Source organism: Hetaerina americana, unplaced genomic scaffold (genome assembly GCF_022747635.1).
Source record: "Hetaerina americana unplaced genomic scaffold, ioHetAmer1.1.p SCAF_10, whole genome shotgun sequence".
Taxonomy (NCBI): Eukaryota; Metazoa; Arthropoda; class Insecta; order Odonata; family Calopterygidae; genus Hetaerina; species Hetaerina americana.
Genome location: NW_027286070.1, coordinates 2,973,807 through 2,987,926, shown reverse-complemented (window position 1 = coordinate 2,987,926; position 14,120 = coordinate 2,973,807). Strand labels below are relative to the sequence as shown.

The 14,120-nt window shown below is 36.4% G+C and overlaps 1 protein-coding gene across 1 annotated transcript in view; it reads left to right on the top strand.

Annotated features, from left to right (window-relative positions):
- The window catches only part of LOC139699480 (muscle-specific protein 300 kDa-like), a 96,215-nt gene that overhangs the window by 16,191 nt on the left and 65,904 nt on the right, over positions 1-14,120 (top strand). The window contains exons 18-33 of the mRNA XM_071598187.1: positions 347-538; positions 1,226-1,510; positions 3,149-3,406; positions 3,949-4,071; positions 4,616-4,764; positions 5,473-5,650; positions 5,765-5,950; positions 6,070-6,242; positions 7,019-7,193; positions 7,372-7,635; positions 8,798-8,975; positions 10,998-11,290; positions 11,877-12,029; positions 12,135-12,296; positions 12,558-12,740; positions 13,077-13,220. Coding sequence (XP_071454288.1) covers positions 347-538; positions 1,226-1,510; positions 3,149-3,406; positions 3,949-4,071; positions 4,616-4,764; positions 5,473-5,650; positions 5,765-5,950; positions 6,070-6,242; positions 7,019-7,193; positions 7,372-7,635; positions 8,798-8,975; positions 10,998-11,290; positions 11,877-12,029; positions 12,135-12,296; positions 12,558-12,740; positions 13,077-13,220 — 3,096 coding nt within the window. The remainder of the gene's footprint in view (positions 1-346; positions 539-1,225; positions 1,511-3,148; positions 3,407-3,948; positions 4,072-4,615; positions 4,765-5,472; positions 5,651-5,764; positions 5,951-6,069; positions 6,243-7,018; positions 7,194-7,371; positions 7,636-8,797; positions 8,976-10,997; positions 11,291-11,876; positions 12,030-12,134; positions 12,297-12,557; positions 12,741-13,076; positions 13,221-14,120) is intronic.

Here is a 14,120-nt window from a genome sequence, read left to right as displayed (position 1 = left end):
ATAAAGGTGAGCATACCTTAATGTACTTCAGGGTAGCAAGGATTTTTTTCTGTCCAACATAATGATGCTTTATATTTTCAAGTGAAGGCATGCAAAAAAGCTGAGTCTCCCTTTTTTTATTGTGGAAACAATATTGTTAGATGTTGTCCACAATTTAAATTAGCTTAATCTCTCAGTAAAGTGACTAATTTATCCTGAAAATCTTTGAGTGGAATGGCTACCTTATTGCAACTATCTGAATCTTGTGATGCATGAGGTTTTTTAGAGGGAGCATACAATAGAAACTGTTTTTTAAAGATTGCATTCATAAATAATGATGGCATGAACTATTGTGTTACTGCTTTAGGTCCAAGTGAATTTGGCTCAGGATGTCCTGAAGAAGGTTGAAACAAACAGGGACCAGCACACCCAATATGAGGACAGCTTGGCCAAAGCAAAATCCTGGATAGAAAATGCAAAGCAGGTCATAAGGCAAAGCAGTGAAGCTTCATCAAACAGCAGTAAAGAAGTGCTTCAAGCACGCCTTGAGCAAATCCAGGTATTTATTTTCAAGATGAGCCATTATCAGTTTTAAGATTTATTTTCCAAAGCTCTCCTCCATTTTGCCTAGTTACCTACTTCATCTCTTTTTACTATCATAGCTCTTGCTAACTATGAGTACTCCAGTAATGTTCCTCATTGTAATTATTCCCAAAAAAATACTCTTACCACAATTATATGTCTTACGGTATGCCTGCTGTCACTTCTGCTTAGTCGCATTTTTAGCCAACTTTTTTCCATTAGCCGGTTATTAATTAGTTGATCATTCAATAGGCTCCATCTCATTCCATATCATAATATTTCCCTCACCTTTCTCCATCCATCATTGTAATTGCCCTGTTACCAATTGCTTATAAAATAAATCTTGGTATGTACCTGCTTTAATCATTCTTCCTCATTCCCATTTGTATTAATTTGGGCTTATTTTATCATATGGATGTGAAAACTATGCAGTAAATTCTATCCATCTCCACTTTGTTCTCAATGACCATCAAGGAGCATGTGTCTTGTTTAGAAACAGAGAAGTAAGACAAAAGTAAGATATCAAATGCCCATTAAGTTATTCTCATTTTATATTTATCAAATATTCAATTCATAGTTGGGTCCTCATGTATGGAGAGTTAGCAAGTACATAATTAAATTATCCTTACAGCATTTTTTCATTTTAAATGATTAATCATTGCAGGATCTGTTGAACAAGCGAGAAGAGGCCCAAAATCTGATACACATGACAATAAATCTTGGAGAGAAAGTTGTGCGGAACACAAGATCTGACGGAAAAGATATAATAAATGCTCAACTGAAGGAAATTCAAACTGATTGGGACAGAATTGTCAGGAAAATCTCAACTTCCAAAGTGCATTTGGAGACAAGTCTCTTACAATGGGCCGACTACAGTTCCTCATATTCTCAGCTGCAACAATGGATTACGGACAGAGAGGCCAAACTACAACAAGTGTGTGAGCAAAAGGTAAGAGTTGTGCATTTTTTTCTCACTCTACAAAATGGCTGGTTGTTCCATTTGGATGAAGGAGCTTAGACAATGAGATGGGGACTGTGGGGAGGGGGGTATTGTAGGGCAGAAAGGTGAGCTTGGGAAAATTGGCCCAAATGTTAAGTCCCTCTTATCAGAGAAGCGGTTTCTGGGAGGGCAGGAGAGAGATAGAAAGGCAAAAACCATGGGAAGCGATGTCTTGGGGCAGGAGAGGTCTTGAGAGGGATTCAGAGAAGTGGCTGTGTATACATGAGATACATGTTGGTTTTGCATTGCACCAATGTGTGTACCGTGTAACAACTAGGGGAATTTCTAGCAATTGTGAAAGATAATTACTCCTTTGCATAGGCTCATAATTGATTTAGGGTAAGGTTTAGACACTTTTCCTGGACATGTTTCACTAAGCACAGCAAACTTAAAATTGTATTTGAAATTTTTTACAAGTTTTGGATTATTAATTACCTTGGGGGTTTTTAAATTGCCTAAGGATAATAGAATAATTTTGTACTGTTTATATCATTTACTATAATTAGCAGATTTATTAATTTACAAGGGGTGCCCATTTGGTGTGCAGTCTCACTGCTCAGTGTGGCCAGGCTCATACCAAAGATCACCAGTCAGTGAAACTGCATTATGCACATTGTAACTATGACTCTATTATCTGGTGAGCTACGACATTGATGCACTGCCATGGTGTGAAGTGTTACTTGGAATTATCATTTATTTTGTTGTATAAGATGGAATGGAAGAGTTTGACATCTGAATGAAGGGACAGCTGTTGAAAAGGGGGGATATTGTAAAGCTTTCAGGTCACCAACCCTTATTGAGGCAAAGTGGATCCATTGATGTGCACAAGAGTGCCTGGTTATAATGGAGGGGGAGGTATGATCTAGGTTTGGAGGGAAAGGGACTGACTGGGTCCTTTTTGGGGGGAGGGAGAGAGGGCTGGGAAAAACCAGAGAAGAAGGGGGAGGTTTGAAAGGGGACCAAGGGGTGGCAAGGGAGGGCATAAGGTGTGGTTTCAATTACATTTGCAGGGATAGTGAGCAATGAAAGCCAATGGTACCCTCAAACATGTGTGCGCCATGGGGACAAGGCAGGCTTAGAAGGCAAAGTCTAGCATGATCTGAGCCAATAGCAAACTCATCTTTTACTCTGCTGTATTTACAGTCCACCCAGAGGGCTAAGGGCTTTGCTAGAGGACACTGTAGTGTGTAATGTAGTTGGACCCTACAATAGTGATCCTCTTTTTTGAAGATTGGGCAATGTTTACAATGAATTTGCATCTGATTTTTCCAATGAAATATCTTGGTACTTAAGCTTTAATTTGAAATATTTAAATCTGTCGACTGATAATATTTCATGATATCAATTTTTAAAATATTTGTGGGACACTATATTTTTGGGATAAAACTTCTTCATTGGTATTTCCTACACCACCATAAACATTTATTTGGGTAAATTCACTATCCATTAATTGTACAAATCATTCATATTTTCATGAAAGCTACAATTCTGATAGTTTTAAAGTAGTTTTTCTCATTTATTTCAATGTTGATTTATGTTTTCTTAATTTTATGAATCATGCACAATCCATATCCATGGTTTATTTAGATATCCAAGGCAAAGAAGGGTCAAGCATCAGGATTAAGTTCCCTGAGCATTGGAGAAAGAAAGGCAACACTGAGACAAACTGACAGCATTGTTCAAGACATTGTGTCATTTGAGCCCATGATTCAGTCGGTGACGTCGAGGGCTGAGGATTTGCTGCAGCAGCAACCTGCATCAGAAATATCCACCAAATATGAAACACTGAGCAAACAAGCCAAGGAACTGTACGCCAGGCAAAAGGAGACAGTAGAGCAGCACCAGGTGATCCATTCAAATAATTATCATGCCTCTATTACAGTTAATATTTCATGGCCATGGTTTACATGCTCAGAAATCATCCTAACCATTATGTATACATTATCATTGAAATTGTAGTAACTTATAATCTATGGTGATCAATCAATTTTACATAAAATTCCATGCAATTAAAATAGTGTGTTTGTAACATGAAAGAACTGTACCCCTTTTGAGGTCCCCAAAATAATTGTTTAAAGTATGCCTTACATGTTTAAACTGTGTGTGCCTTGAGGAAATCTCTGGAGTCGAATCAACATGGGAATAAATGACCACTTGGAGTGCGTCTGGTTGCTTACGTTTGTTTTCACATTTTTCATTCTATTTACATCTCTACATAGTGTTCCTAAGGTTGGGGTTCAAATTTTATCACCACCTTTGGAGAATATTTCCTTTCTTTTGTTTCTTATTTGGAATGAAACTACTTTTACCAATTGTGATATTTTCAAATTAATCACAATACTCATTATATTAAACCCAAAGTGTTTATCAATGCAATGTAATTGCAGGCCTTCATCAATGCTGGAAACGATTTTGCCCAATGGATACGTGCTGCCAAGGAAAAATTGAGCAAGTGCTCAGAGCCCACTGGTGACAAAGAGACACTCAGCAACAAAGTTTCCCAACTTACGGTAAATATAAAAACAATTATTTGGTTATTTTTAGTTTCATAGGAGGCCTTGATATTAGGAATGGTACTCATCTTGAGACTCATCAGCTGCATTCAACCATGGCATCCTCGGCCAATCCCTTCTTCTTCCCTCATATGAATCTGTTTGATGATTTGAATCTTTTCCATTCTCTCTCCATCATGGCAGAGTGAGCAAAATACAATTCTCTCATACTTGTCTACTACCAGTGCTTCAAATATACATTCTATCATGACCCAGTATCAATTCCTCAAATCTATGTCTCTCATATTTTTATCTCAAAAAGTTCTCAAGTACAGAATACTTGATCCATTTACTCAACTAATAATTGTCATAATACTGTGAATTAAGTTTGCACATTTTTAATTTGTTAAATTGAATCAGCTCATAAGTGTAAATGTTAAGTAATTATGTGTTTGAAATGTGTAAGTTTTCTGGACTTGGTAAGTTTACTTCTAGTGCATCATTTTTACATGAAGTCCAAAGTAATGAAATGCCTATTCTTCCATTCTGGTTTTTCTCACAGGTTCTTCAAAGTGACATACCTGAAGGTCAGCAAAAGCTTGAAAAAGCTTTGGAGCAAGGTAATGTTGCATGCCAAGTTGCCGACACAGAGGACAAAGAAATCATTGAGGAAGAGGTTGCATTGCTTCAAGAAGAATTTGATAATTACCTGTGAGTATTTCTCTTAAAATTCTGTTTTCAAAGTTTGATTAATTATCCATAGTATCATCGTAACTTAAAAGTTGTTCTTAAATATCCTTGGTGTGGCAGACTATTCCCAGATTGAGGAGAGATGAATGGGTGTAGGATGAATTTTTGTTTATCATCATATACCTGCACTGGATGGAATCAAAAGTGGATGAGCCAAGGCTTATTATGTGCATTAAAACTTCAATCTCTTGACCATTTGTACTCATTCACCATTAATTTATTTCATTCATTCTCATAAAATTATTTAATTCAATGAACTACGACACTTTTGAACAGAAATAGGAGGATGTTCAAAGTCAAAATGTATCAACTTGTCTGACTTGAGCATTTGTTGTAGAAGTAGTTTTGGTGGGAGGCGACTGACAGGTAAGGTCATTTGCGCCATTTAAGGATAGATGGGAAAGGAAGGGTGGAAAGAAACCAGGCGTCAGCATTACACGCAGCATGTTGCACTCACTCAAGTGTAGTGCTCTCCACAAAGCACCTCAAGTAGGGATCAGGAAACCACTGTTGTCTCCAGGATTTGAACTCAGGCCCTCTCAGTGAGAAGCCTGTACGTTAGCCACCACACCATCATGATCCCCTTGAGCATTTGTGTGTTCAGCTGAGATTACTTTTGGCAACCTCTCATAAAAAATGATTACATTCGTGTCAATGTTTTCTTTTCAGTGACTCATTGAATCACACTAAATCTCTGCTTGAAATTGGAATTGTGAAATGGACTGAATATGAAGACCAGTATCAAGAATCAACTGATTGGTTGACTCAAACGGAAGTCCTAGTGCATTCTTACAATAAACTCCAAGACAGTTTGGAGGAGAAGAAGAATTTCTTGGAACAATTCCAGGTATATTACTGGTCCCTTGAGGCAATGTCTTCGTATATTGAGCTAATAAGTGATAGTCTGTCACATAACAGTATGAGAGTTGTTGTCACATTAATTTTAAATCCACTTTTACAGAACCATTTGCAAACTTTGTTTGACTGGCAAAAGGATCTTGACAGGCTGAATATGAAAGCTCAGGTTTTGTTAGAAACTTGTGCTGATACTAGAATTTCAAATGCAATTACGCAAATGACAACCAAGTACAATGCCTTACTGTCTTTGGCAAAGGAAATAATGAAGAGATTGGAACTTCATTATCAGGTAATGCTTCTTGGTTTTCCACCGTCAATGCTACATTCTTCTGTATTGCAGTGTTATCAAATTTGGGATGCATAGTGAAATTCTCAGAATTAATGTTTATGTTTATTCTATTATAACAGGAGCACCAGCAGCATAACACGCTCTATCAAGAATGCCAAGATTGGCTTGACCGTACCAGAGAGAAGTTGGGAGAGTGCCAAGACATCCCTAACACATTGCCAGAGGTGAAGAATAAGCTGCAGGTTGTAAGAGGAATACGTCAAACACTTGAGCAAGGCCAAAATAAACTCAGGTACACCTCACTTCCTTTGCACATGATTACAATCATATGGTCAGTCTAAAATACATTATTTATCCATGTAAATGAAGTTAAATAGAGTAGTGGTATCATTATTTAATATATTTGAGGATCCATTCTGATTAATCTTCCTTAGCTTTCCGAGAGTTTTTCTTTCATATAGTTTTTCGGTTATGATATTTCACTGCAGCAGTTGGAAAATGATTACCTCCTTATTATATGAATACATATGTATATTATAATATCCCTAATTCACAAATTTAGAAAGGGTTTTGATGAATTTAACATATTTTAAAATTGAATATATTTATTTGACTGTTGTAAATTGCTGGTGTGGAGGGGGGTCCGGCAGAAGTCCCAGGCCCTTAGACCTGTTAGTTCATTGTGGCAACCTTTTTTTAAACCTGCCTGTCACATGCAGATAGGGGACAAGATTACCAAGGTAAACGTATAGAGGTTCCCCATCCAACCTCTGTCCAGACCCTAAATTCCGTTACTTTGGTGATCTATGGGAATGATTGTGTCAATGTGGTTGGGCCCATGCCCAAAATATTTATTTAATAATACCATTTACCCTATTTGACTCTAAGCTGATTTATGAAAGATTTTCATGCAACAAATCTTTCATATATGCTCAAAATCCTTATATTCCTAAGTCTTTCTAAGTTTCCTTGTTTTTTTTTACCCTGTAATTTTTTGTTTCACTTTGTAAACATAAGTCCATCAGTCATGCCACATTAATTTTCATGTCCAACTTACTCTTAATCTAGGTATGCTCTGGAGCTCAAAGAAAAAGTCATCCTCAATACAGAACAGAATGGTGCTGCCAAATTACAAGAGGACACAGATAATCTGAAACAAGAATTTGAGAAGCTGATGACTGATGTGCAGGACGTGAGACAGAAGCTCACCAATAGGGCCTCTCAACTTGAAGAAATACATAAGGTAGGGTCCCCTCTCTCAGCGATCACAGTATCCATGAACACTTTGCTGGGGTGACATTTGCATTTGCAAGCTGCAACCACAGCATCTCATGTTCGGGTGTGGGTGTGCAATTATCATTCATTAATGCTAGTGAGCCATTTCATTGGATGAGATGAGATTGCTTGTTCCTTCTTCGTAGGCTCACAAGCTTTTGGCGGATTGGCTTGAGGAGATTGAAATGAAGGTGAAGTCTGATGAGAGTGACTTCTTGAATGACCTGAGTGAGAAGCGAGCCACCCTGGAGAAATTCAGGGCCATTCAAAGGGACGTCCTCGGTCAGAAGGACACTGTGGAAAGGGTGAGGGCTCGTATCACGAGTGACCAGATGGTGCTGCCCAGCGAATATGCGGAAACACTCAAGAAGTATGATGATTTGCAGAATCTAGTGAGCGGCAGAATTGAGGTGCGTATCAAGTCATCATCATCAGTGCTCACCAGTCAAAAGATTGATTAGATGAGCACTGGACACAATTCCCCTCAAATCAGCCAAGTTTGACCTGTTTGCTCTTGTCTCTCTTTACGTCCATCACTATCTTATCCATGTACTTTTCACTTGGCTATTTTTCTCTTTCAATCTCTGTGGAGTCTCTTTATCCACTATTCAGTCCAGCCATTTGATCTTTACCATACTCACGTGGCACCACATTTCTGACGCTTTTAATCCTCCCTTTTCTATGGCTGTTGCCAGATTTCTCCCAAATGTGTAGTTAATGGTGAGTCCTTATATATTTAATTAGTGTAATGCAATTCAAATTCAGACAATTCCCCTTGCCCTTTTCCTGCCTCCCCCCCTATCCCCTTCTCCCCCAATTTCTGCTTTGCCCCAAGAACACCACTCATCCCAGTCCCCACACAATGTGTGTGCAGTATTAAGTCTGTAAATAATCAATCCTAAGAGGCAACTCTTCAGAGGTACCCCCAGTATGAAGTGCATAGAACCCAGTGATGAAGCCAGCATGACCCACCATTTGTGAGGATGAATTGATGAACCTCCCAAAATTCATTTAGGGGCCTTCATCGACTGGACTGTCTATTTCTAATTGACTTCCACCCTAAGTGGTGGGGAGGGGCAATTGTATTTCTCTTGCCTTGAATATTCATTGTAAATTACGTTTTTTTAAAAGGCTTTTATAAAAATCAATATTAATATTATTTATGCGACCAACATTACTTTTGAATTTGTGTATTTTCCCGAGCATGAAATTATTCATTGTACGGTGCATTTTGGTCTCTAAATCAATACAGTTAATTTTAAATTCAGCATAATTTTCAACTGCCTCTATAGGAAAAACGGTTTTAAAATTATTCCCATTCTTTTATGAAAATGGACCTCCCCCTTGTAGTTTTCTGGATCTACTTTCAGCTACTACTCTATCCATTCCCGTTATGAATGGCATTTAAAATCATTGTGGTTCACTCATTGCATTTAAATCAACTGTTTATTAATTGCTGAAAATTCCTTGGTGATCATTTATTTAAGAAAAATTCTTTGATTGGTTAACTTAAATGTGCTCTTCTTGAGTAAGTGTTAAAATATATGTGTATTAACAATTGTCTCTGTGAAGGTGCTAGAGAAACAGGTGAAGGAGCATGGTGACTACAAGCAAATGCTGAATGATGCCATTGACTGGGTGAGGAAAACAAGGATTGACATTCAGCATAATAGTGATCCCCATGGGGAGAAAGAGGAGACAATTAGCAAGGACAAGAAAATCAAAGAAATTGCAGAAACCCTTGGCGAAGGTGAGGAAACAAATTGGTTTGGGCAGAGTTATTTTTATAGCTTCGGGACCTCTCCTATGAAGAAATTAATGTGAAGTCTTCATCTGTGCTCCAGTGCCATCCATGTATACTTATTTTCCTAAATTCAATGATGAATTAACTCTATAACCCTCTGAATGTCCTTAAGTTATGCGGTGGGAATTCGGATTCTTAAGATAGTTTTTTTCCCTGGATAAATTTTAAATTTGTAGAACTTCAGTTCACTTATAAAGAGATCAGTTCATATAAGTTAAAGTTTTGGATTATTTCTATTTAATATCGTAAATTCAAGTTTCAGCTGGAAGCACAGAATCAAATTTAGAAAGTTTAGAAAATTGAAAAAATTATGTAATTTCAAAGGTTTTTAATCGTAATATGAGCAATGCTTGTGATGGAATATTGGCAATGATAGTATTCACTGTTATAATATTGTTAAGCATCAAATAATGCTCCATGAATGAATGACCCTCCTATTAGATTCTTCAGTATATTTATACTGATACAGGGAAAATTTTTGTGAAACATCACTCTGTTTAAGAACTGTACACGTGCAATAAGAAATTCATGAAAAACTTTTTGGACATCTTAAAACGATATTTTGTGTGCATTTTTCTCAGTGTTCAATATCTGCAATGAGTGATAGATAGTCCCCAATTGGTGCATGAGAGCCATTTGTGAAGTCTCGTGAAGGCTGAGTGTCTGGGAGTATGTAATTCAGTTGAGGTCAAATATAAGTACCATCCCTTCTTCCACATTTAATTTTCATTGAGTTCTCCCTTTAATTACACAGTAATTAAAACTAATAGTTTCTTTTATGCACTTCCATTATTGGTTGTTATGATCAATCTTTGAATCCTTGCATCAAAAAGCTATTTTAACTATCATAGTTTTTTTGGAGATTTTTAAGAAGCGATATGACTTATCCTGGTGTATATGCAACATCAGGTCACCTATGTCGTGCGTTTTGCGTTTCGCAAGTGATAATTCTCCAATTTTATTCCTCATTGCAATGGGAAATATGGAATTTTTTACTGTTTCATGGTGAAGCTCCCTAGTTAAAGCATTAAAACTTGGCGTTTTTTTTGTCACGAGCTATGAATTACTAAAGAAATTACTTATCATTTGCCTTTCTTGACATCATCAGGACATGGCATGAGATGATACCCAGTAAAAGGAATCACAGTAAGCTCTGTGAGAATTTTCTTCATACATCTTGCTACAGTAGCCCTAGTTGGGCTGTGTTTCTCAGTAAAGTTTAATTTATTATGCTTATACTCGATAATTTAATTATTTATCATGTACATATAAGGATGATGTGTGAACCATAGATTGAGGAGTATCAAAAAGTATGTATAGTATTTCTAGAGATATTTATAGGCGATGGCAGGCTTCCTTTCGTCTAGCCACTGTGAGAATAGATCCCTCTCTCCATCAGCCAAAATGAATGGCCATTAATACCAAAATATTCTCAGTATATTATGAGGGGCTTTACAATGAATTACAAATATTTTTGTTTGGTAATTTCGATTTGAGTTTAATACATTTTCAATCAACACATTTGATCCTATCAAGTTATGTCCTAATTTGGAAGGCCAGACACTACTCCCATATCATAATCATAGTTCACTTTAAAAGAATAGCTTGGAATCTCAGTTAAGGCTTGAATTTTGTTTTAATGCAGGTCTGACTTCTGAGTTGAGATATTGTAAATGATACATTTGTGTTAGAAAGTATATTCAGAAACTCATATCTGATATCATTGAACTATGTGAAGCTCAATATTTTATAAGATTTGAACTTGATGAATTTCTAGAACTTGTTAATGCATAATCAGCTTCACAAATTGCAAACAGTTCCAAGCCTAAGTCAAACTCTATCATTACCCACTGGCCTTGCAGTTGCACAAGGTAGCTGCTTGTAATTTGACTCAGCTAATCATGGATGGTGTCTATTCCTGTCTTAGAACCTAGGCCACAAAGTTTACATTTTAAACTTTATTTACAGGAGAAAAGTTACTAAACAGGGTGTATGAGCTGAGTGAAACAGTCATGGACACCACTGGTGCTGAGGGCAAAGACACCATCAAGCAAGAAATACGTCAACTGAAGTCAGATTGGGACAGCCTCAATAGCATTTATAAAGACTCCCAGAAAATGCTCTCCAAGTGTCTCAATGCCTGGAATGACTTTGCCACGACATCTCAGAAGATGAAAGATTGGTTGGGTGACTTCGAGAAGCGAGTGGAAGCTGAAATTCATGGGGAAAACAAAACAACTGATGATTTGCAGAAATGCAGAGTAAGTACTGAGAGGGAGATTTAGGTAAAAAACTCATTTTGCTCCCTTAAAAATGATGAACAATATGAGCTGAAAGATAATTTAGTTTTGTGTACCCATTGCAAAATTAATTGATTTGCAATTTCTCTGTTCATTTTCCAAACTTAGGATATTTTTATAAATTATTGTTTTAATCATATTTTTGTTTGATTTTCATCACTCCTTGTTAAAATAATTGCTCTTATTTTAATAATATTTTCAAGGGCCCTGAGGTGAGATTTGAAACTGCATTAAGTTTACCATTGGAACTTATTCTTAAGTAAAGGGCAACAGTAGGCACTTTGTTGATGCATCTTTTATATGACTTTTTATAGTTCATTTGGCTATTGTTTTTCAGTTAATAATCATCTCTGCTTAAATTTTCAATATGCTTGTATTAGTCGTCCTTGAATGAAACAGCATTGCATTGGGAATATAATCATGGAGAGCATACTGGTTGTTAATAGGCTTTGATATCTTAACCTTTCAAGAACTTCAATGCACTCTTCATTTTGAATATTTTTTGCCGTCGTTTTTCGATTGCCAATGCATATTCTTTCCATCTTAGGCATTGCTCCTGGAAGCACTTCAGCATAAACCTTTAATGGAAGAATTGAATGACAGATGTGAGATTCTCATGGAACTCAGTGCTTGCAGTTGGGTCCGAGACCAATCAGTGCAGCTACAAGGCTCTTATACTAATCTCCTAACTACAGTGCAGGTATGGATGGATTTGGCTCTAGTTCTGTAATTTTTAATTCATTTGAGATTTGTACAAATCTTGGGATTGAGGATTCCTAATGTACTTTGGACTTCAATTTAACAGGGACTGGTTTCAAGGGTTGAAAAGAACTTATCAGATCTCACCGAGTTCATAAAAGCAAAGGAAGAGTTTGATTTGTGGTTGAAGCGAGCTCATGGCACAGTCCAGGACTGCATTGGCGTGGGTGATGAAGAATCAGCCAATGACAAGTTGGAAACCATTCGGGTAAGCTCAGATCATCCTCAATGTCATCGTTAATCAGTTCAAATTTGGTGTTATTATATCAACTGAATTCTTTGATGGAATAATTTTATTTTACAGCTGTAAAACGAAGTTATGTTTTAAGTGATAAAAAAATCCCAACAGTGTTATTCAAATTCAAGTTTTTTTTCTGTTTAAGGGTTAAATATTTTTTTAAACTTAAAATGTGTAGCCTAAAGAAACTCCTTTCTTTTCATCATTAATTGGGGCAATTTCTGAATGCAGCTGGTTTCCACACGAATGAGCGAAGGCCAACATCTGATGACTGCACTGCAAGATGTTTTTGCTAAGGCTGTGAATAACACCCCAAGCCACCAACAGGACACCATTCGGGATGACATGGCATATTTGCACAATAGCTGGGACCAGCTGACAATGGATGTCAATTCTACAATGGCTCAACTTAAGGTATATGATATAGTGGGACTATGCTTTTACATCCGCAGCATTTATTCTTCAATAAATTTCTTAATGCCCTTAGAATTCTTTTGTCACCACATTGTGATTTTATCCCATAATTTACACTTTCAGAATTTTAGATTTTCTATATTTCACTTGAATGTGCTTGGAAATGAAGGTAGCAGATGATATATTATTCAGGGCAATTAGGGAACAAAATTGTATTCACACATAAAAAACTAATAATTATACATTTTATTTCCCCAAAGATAATATTACAAAATGATATTAAGTTCTTTATTAAATATTCTTAATTCTCACAATTCATACTTTCTTGCATTTTAGGCTGCTAAAAATAGATGGCAGGACTACAATGAGGCCAAGGCTAGTTTTGAAGCTTGGCTCAAAGGGATAGAGACCACCCTGGAGAAGCCAACTGATACCAAAGCAGAGCTGGGGGAGATGAAAACTTTCATTGAAAGATTCAAGGTATTCCCATTTAATTTTTTGTCATTATCTGTCAAACTAGTTTATTATTTTATTAGATTTTATACTTACATCCTTAGCATATAGTAATACATATCTTTGAGTTTGATTTCAAAGTGAATTAAATTACTTACTAAATATTGATTAACCAAAATCTATTGTGAAGTGTATGCAAACTGTCTTGCCTACAAGTTGTGATGCCAAAAAGCACGAGTTATTATGTTTGTGTTTGCATATTATATTAAATATGGAGGTTAATGGGTAATGACTGGTAGGGTTCCCTAGATTATTAGTTATGATTATTATCTCAAGCAATATTACTTCAAAATATTGAACATCAATAGTTGATGTGGATTTTTACGATGAAGGTTAGAGCACATTCTTGGCATAGGCACTGTGCAATCACATAATGATTTTATAATAATTAGTTTAGAAAAACAATCTTATTCAGTATTTGTAGACCAGCTATTCCCATTTGTTATATGCTGGTTCAAATTGAGACAATATATGAGGAAACATTTACATATGCATTTGGGAGATCTCTGAGCCCTAAGATCATGCCACATACTCATTTGCTGACACTGTGCACTCAATTCCCACTTAGGTTACCCATTTTGTAAAATATTGCTATTGTTTATTGACTTATGAAACTAATTTTTAATTTAACCTTGCAGCAAAGTTCAGTTCAATAATATTTTTAACAATTTAACCAATAATGTGTCTCCCATATTTCTTATTTATTTTTTTGTAATGACTCCGTGCAAATATTTTTCCCCCGCATAAAGAATCTTTCATCTTAGTCATTGCTGGGTTCAGGGTAGTTGTACCCGTTCATTTGCACACCAGATTTTCAGGGATATAGATCAGGTACCCCCTAGAACCCTGAACTTCAGCCATCAGATA